The sequence below is a fragment of the Rhinopithecus roxellana genome, chromosome 5, assembly GCF_007565055.1.
Source record: "Rhinopithecus roxellana isolate Shanxi Qingling chromosome 5, ASM756505v1, whole genome shotgun sequence".
Lineage (NCBI taxonomy): Eukaryota > Metazoa > Chordata > Mammalia > Primates > Cercopithecidae > Rhinopithecus > Rhinopithecus roxellana.
In genome coordinates, this window is record NC_044553.1 from 955,784 (window position 1) to 962,883 (window position 7,100).

General features: G+C 46.0%; 1 gene segment (V, D, J or C); it reads right to left on the minus strand.

Annotated features, from left to right (window-relative positions):
- Nucleotides 1–1,629: 1,629 nt before the first annotated feature.
- LOC104674293 lies at nt 1,630–2,226 on the minus strand. The segment is given in 2 exon segments: nt 1,630–2,047; nt 2,134–2,226. Coding segments are annotated over 2 exon segments (363 nt in total).
- Nucleotides 2,227–7,100: the final 4,874 nt, after the last annotated feature.

The window sequence follows — 7,100 nt, forward strand, 5'->3', positions numbered from 1 at the left end:
AGGGAGCCCTCCTCATCTGCAGCCCTGAGGCTGTCCCGTCACCTCACCCACCACTGCCCTTCAGTCACTTCCTGAACAATTATGAGTTAACCTTCCTGAAACACGAGGTATTTGGCAGTGTCTTTCCCAGGTAAGAAAACACTTCCGTTCTGTTTATTCCTGCAGGCCCCTGTCCCTTTCTGGAGCACGGGTTGCAGTTGAGTGTGTGGTGGTGGATAATTGGTGGGAGGAGGTTTGTGAGCATCTTGTCACCTTCCCGAGTGCGCCCCTCGTGGGGCTGACACTGACAAGCATGCAGATGGGCTTGCTCAGCTGGAGGATGACAGGCGTTTTTGTAACCTGTGACCCCAGGGAAGCTCTCCTGCTGCAAGACCAATCAGACTCAGGCCTCTGGCTAAAGTGCAAGCAGCAAAGGATACAGTGGCCAATCCTGAGAGCTCGTTCCAGGTTCCAAACCACTTTGTAAAGGAAGCTATTTTCCTGCATGGATTCCATGCATGTGTTTGCATTTTCTGCACAAGGGGCTTTGTCCAGAAAAGAGCTTATCATGTTTAGAATGCAGCTGAAGGGAATTATTCACGAAGTCCCTCATGACTCAAGTCTCCATTTCTCATTAAAGGTCATTATTTATGGAATTCACCAGAAGCTGCTGGCTTACCGAGGCATAGACCTGCCTCTATACCAGTGGTCCTCAACCTTTTTGACGTCAGGGAACAGTTTCGTGGAAGACAATTTTTCCATGGATGAGGGCGGTGGGTGGTTACGGGATGAACCTGTTCCACCTGCAATCATCAGGCATTAGATTCCCACAGGGAGCGCTCAACCTAGATTCCTTTCATGGGCTGTTCACAGTAGAATTTGGCTCATAGGATAATCTAATGTGCAGCTGATCTGACAGGAGGCGGAGCTCAGGCAGTGATGCTCGCTCGCCTGCACTCAACTGCTGCTGTGCGACCTGGCTCCTAACACAACACACACCTTAACGGATCCACAGCGTGGGGATTGGGGACCCCAGCTGTAAACACTTGGAAACCTTACCCTAGGGGAGGGGGCATATAAAACCAGGGGAAACAGGAGCTCCAAGTCAATGTACGTTTTATGGATGCTTGAGGAAAAAGTGCAAAGAGCAATGGCCCCACCCACTTTCCCTCTACCTGCCGTAATTCCCAGTGACCCACTGGAAGAACCTCAGGTACATCAAGGTAGCTTAGGCTTGTTACACCAGGGACCACCAGAAAAGGAAACAATTAATGTGTCCATGTGGGTTCATCCGTTGCAAGTTATTTATTACTTCAGTGCATGTCTTGGGCAGGAGTACATGGGAACTGTGTTTCTTCTACTCAACTTTGCTGTGATCTTAAAAAGAGCTTTCAAATAAATGCAATGTAAAGGGAATGGCAAAGACATTTAGGAAGAAATGTCGGCCACTTCTTAGACGTTATATTTAGTCTTACCTTGTGATCAAGTAATCCTGCTCCGAATGATGTATCCATTCAATTTTAAAATTTATGTCCCCACAAAGCCTCCATGGGAATGTTTGCATCAGCCTGATTGATGGCTGCCTTTCCCACTCCATGAATGTTACTTACAGGGTGAAAGTTGAAAATAATATTTCCTGTATAATTAACCCATTTTCTAAACAGGTTTCAACCTCATAAATCCTGTCATCTCCTCAGCCCCGCACAGCTGCCTCCTCCCTCAGGGTTTCTGACACTCTCAAGATGTGGTTTTCACACTGTGTCCGTTGTACAGTAATACACAGCCGTGTCCTCAGATCTCAGGCTGCTCAGCTCCATGTAGGCTGTGCTCGTGGACGTGTCCCTGGTCATGGTGACTCTGCCCTGGAACTTCTGTGCGTAGCCTGTACTACCACTGCCAGTGTTAATCCATCCCATCCGCTCAAGCCCTTGTCCAGGGGCCTGTCGCACCCAGTGCATGTAGTAGTCAGTGAAGGTGTATCCGGAAGCCTTGCAGGAGACCTTCACTGAGGATCCAGGCTTCTTCACCTCAGCCCCAGACTGCACCAGTTGCACCTGGGAGTGGGCGCCTGTAGGAGAGTACATAGGAGTGTATGAGATCTCATTTGACCAGACCCAGTCCCCTCATCAGCCCTGGAACTGAGGATTCTCTTACCTGTAGCTGCTGCCACCAAGAGGAAGAGTCTCCAGGTCCAGTCCATGGTGAGGTGCTGTGCTCTGGGGCTTCTGTAGGGGAGGGATGTGGTTGTTGTGTGATGCTCTCTGGTCAAGGACGGATCTATATTTACCTCGGTAGACACCAGTGCATTTGCATATTCATGAGGCAGGTATTTCATAGCTCAGGCCACTCCACCCTGAGGAAGAAGATAGGTGACACGTGGACCACGCCACAGCGGGATTCAGAGCTCCATGCTATGATCATTGGTTAATGATATTTGTCCTCGGACATGCTCAGATGTCAATGAAGACGGAACTCGTCTTACAGAAACCCGGAATGTCACAGGACATGGTCCTCAATGTGATTCCTTGTTCCTGTGGCTCACTGTCAAGGTGAACTTTTCCTGAGCCTTGCCCTCTGCCCATCTAACTTCTGGGATGAGTGTGTCTCTCGATAGTAACACCCATTGAGTTAATAAAACAGCCCCTCAATTCCTGACTATAAATACATTTGAAGGGTCTAGACATTTCTTCTTTTAAAGGTGGTTTGCATTAATTTTTGAATTAGGTATAGACTACATATACAAGAGAATACTTAAAAACACATCAGTACTTGCTAAATATTTATTTAACTTTTATGTCGTCATTGCTTTGAAATAAGGAATATCCAGTCCCTAAGAGGAAACCCCTCCCCAGCCTCCTGTACTCCTGCTCGAGGGCTGGATCCTGTGCAGGGTGCATCCCAAAACCCACTGAAGCTCAGCTCCTGCCCTGCATGGAGGTTCCTGTCTGGTCTTACAGAGAATTCTTCTCCCAGCATCTCAAGCCTAGTAAGAAGTGGCTATGCCTTGGCTCATCATGCTCCTTCCGCAACAGCAATTACTTCTCACAACACCTCTTAGAATAGAAAAGAGGCCTTAGAAAACCCAACGTAATCTGTAGGGACACCTCAGCACAGCAAGCAAGGAATGACGAAAGCCACCAGGGAGCCCCTTCCCTGGAGCTCCAGAGGCACTGATATGGTCCAGACACGTGAGAAGTCACGGAACTGATGACAAATTTGGGGCAGCCTCTTTTTTATGATTCTCTGGTTGAAGATCACGTCAGATTATTACTTTACACACAGACCCTATGTCTCAAAGTCCCCCACCACACACACACACACACACAGACACACACATACACACAGACACACACACACACACACAGACAGACAGACACACACACACAGACACACACACACACAGACAGACACACACACACAGACACACACACACAGACACACACACACACACAGACCCTATGTCTCAAAGTCCCCCACCACACACACACACACACACAGACACACACACACACACAGACAGACAGACACACACACAGACACACACACACACACAGACAGACACACACACACACAGACACACACACACAGACACACACACACACACAGACCCTATGTCTCAAAGTCCCCCACCACACACACACACATACACAGACACACACACACACACAGACACACACACACACACAGACAGACAGACACACACACAGACACACACACACAGACAGACACACACACACACAGACACACACACACAGACACACACACACACACAGACCCTATGTCTCAAAGTCCCCCACCACACACACACACGCACACAGACACACACACACACACAGACAGACACACACACACACAGACACACACACACAGACACACACACACACACAGACCCTATGTCTCAAAGTCCCCCACCACACACACACACACACACACAGACACACACACACACAGTGGCATATTTGCACAGTATCGAGCCTCACATTTGCCCTCCTTCCTAGTGTCTTGCCAAAAAGAAGTGCTTCCAACTCTGACCCTAGTCCTGTTATGTTTGTTGTTGTTGCTGTTGTTTTGTTTTATCATTTTGTTTTTGTTTTTCAAACAGAGCTGAAACAAGCTCAGTACTAGCAGAGATTGGGAACATGTCTTCACCTTGTTTTTGCCCATTCTCACCTGGGAGCCCTGCAGATGCCCCATGAGATGCAGATCTAGGGCCATTGAGGGAGAGGGTCGTGACCTTGGTCCTGAAGCTGTTGGTCTCAGAGGCTTTAAATCGCTTCACTCTCCTTGACTTGCTCTCTCCCACTGCCTTTGGTTTCCCTAAGTTCTAGTCCTTGGACAGAGTCTGTGCATTGCCACACTTTTCTCTCTAATCCAGATTAATCATATTGCTGAGGAGGTGATTATTGGGTACGGGAGCAGTATATATTCTTGAAATTGAATTCCAATGGTTTCTTGCTGTTCTTTCTCCCAGTTTCACCATTTACAAGCAGTCTCCAGTGGTATAGCAGATTTTCCTCCATCCTGTACTCCCACTCCTGGATGCAGCATCCACAGATAATTTTCTTGAGTCTTATCCCAGTTGTTTTATTAACTGTACCCTATTTCCATGACACAGGAAGGCTCAGATGAAGCTGTCTGGGAAGGAAATTAATCCCTTCCCCTCACATAGAATAAAGATCTTGAAAAGTATTTTTTCTCTGTAGAGTCTGTCTGGAGGAAGATCTGAGCATATTTGTCAGAGAATAGTTATCCTGATGACAGAGCCATGAGACAATTTATTTGGATTGTCATCTTGAGGACCCAGACGTTTCTGGAGGGAATTCCATAACAGTGTGGGGTGTGTGGTCCCCAGGAGATCTTACCCTAACCCTGTCCACATCTGTCCTCCAGACATTTATGAAATTACCTTGGAACTATTCCCACCAGCTTGTGCTGCTAACCAAAGAATCACCCAATTTATAAATTTAGAAAGGAGACTTTATTTCTGATAAAGGGTTGATACTGCAGGGCAGCCATCTTAACAGGTTGAGAAGCAAAGCCTCCCACAGAGACTGTGAGAAGGCACTTCAAGATAGGGAGAGATGAGAAATGAATTCAAACAAATGGATTGGCCAAGTGTATACACTCAGCATGCTGTAGAAGGAGCTATGGATATTCGCATGGCATGCAGGCTCCTTGTGTAATAAGCAAACACACGTGCTACATGCATTTCAGGTTTGCGTTGGGGTGAGGACTTAAGAACTAAATGAATTGCAGTTGGACCATGCACATCAAAAGGGCTTTGTGCAAGGCAGAAAGACACACAGTGCACAGCCTCCAGAAACTGGCCTGGACAAGTCCATGGTCAGTGGTTTCTTCTCAGAGAAAGTTACAGAAATCAGTCTCTTGTCCAATCAATGCTCTATTTATGGCTGTGGAACAGGGGCACAGTTACCCGATGCCTGGAGTTCCATAAGCTGCAAATGTTTTAATATTGCTTATCTCAGGACCAGTGCTCGTTTAACTGTTAGAGAAATAGAAAAACCCCTGTGGAAGTTACAATCTATTCTATTTTTTTTAACTGTAGGGATGAGTGACTTAATCCTTGCCCGGTGAGACCTTAGGTCTTGTTTACAATTTGGTATCTTATTGCCACAGAAAATTTGTTTCATCAGACTGATGATCACTATTGTAATGTCCTTCTAGCTTTGGGGTCCAGGTTTTCCCTGCAATTTCATTTCTTCAACTTATGTAAGAAATCATTGATAATCAATTTTCCAGGCTTATATTATTGTAAGAATGTGGATGATGATTGACATGCTCTTTATATATTAAAGCAGAAACCAGAAGTAGCTTCAGAGATCACCAGTGACCTGACAGAAGCAGCAGGAATCTCATCTCATTAAGTGTAAGTGGCATCACACATGTAGCTGAACATGCAGGGACACAAATACCCACAACACAGGACACATATGATAAGTTTTTATGATTCTGGGGCTCTGCTCAGGAATCTGGAATTCACATGGTACTACAGGGATGGACTCAGTTGTCTCTCAGGTGATACTGTGTTTTGGAAGCTCATTTCCACTCCTGCAGTGGATTCAGTAGCTGTACCTGGGTCGGCACCCCTGAAACAGAAACTCTCATTAATTAAACACAGGACCCACCAATAAGAAAGCTGTCCCCAGGGAAGGTGCAGAGCAGGGACCTCTGTGTTTGGGAACCTGCGGCTGCACAGGGAGGGTCAGGAGTGTGACCCATTTCCTCCTCCTCCCCCTGCTGGCTGCACCAGGAGCTTTACATTGCAAAGTATATAAAATAGTGATAGCTATAGGGAAATGCAACACAAAGACGAAGGAATAAGGAAACCGACATGAAATTAAAATAAAACTAACACATTAAATAAATGTAAAACACTGTAAGAGATTATTATGGAAAAGACAGCAAACAAATATTAAAAACCTATGTGTGTCTGTGTGTGAAGTAATATTCTTGTAAACTGAATCATAATTTGTGCATAAAGTTCTTCAAATAGATACAGAATATTTACATTTGATTCCCAAAAAGATGGAGAAGGACCTGGCACCAGGACTCCAGGGCCATGCTAGTGATTTCCCCTCCTACATCCTGAGGACACGTTGCTTCCAACTCTGAGGATCAGGCTGCTGAAATTGACTGTGTGAGAAGAGAAAGTGGGATTTTCTGTGGGAAAGGACTGGTGTGAACATAATTTTCAAGTAAATAAATTCGTTATACCATGAGACACACTGCCATCATGTTGACAGTGTGTGGATTTTGACATTAACATTATTATTATCAATATTGTTGGGATGTTCCCTGGAAAATGATCCATTGTTACAGAATCAACTTGAGTCGTCTTCATTTCAGTTTTTTCACACTTCCAGCTCAATTCACCAAGTTTACTGTGTTAGAGTTTGGAAAGTTCAGGGCATGGGTTACCAAAATGTAGTGGAAGGTCTCCCGATGGTTTGATATGGTTCAGCTAAAGGAGGACCCAGGATTTGTCCAGAGGCTCCCCTCCTTGTCTAGTCCACATCGACTCCTCAGTGAGCCCCTTCCAACCTGAGTCCTGAGCATCTCTGTGGTCCTGGGCAATGCACATCTGGGGCATCTGCTTCCCA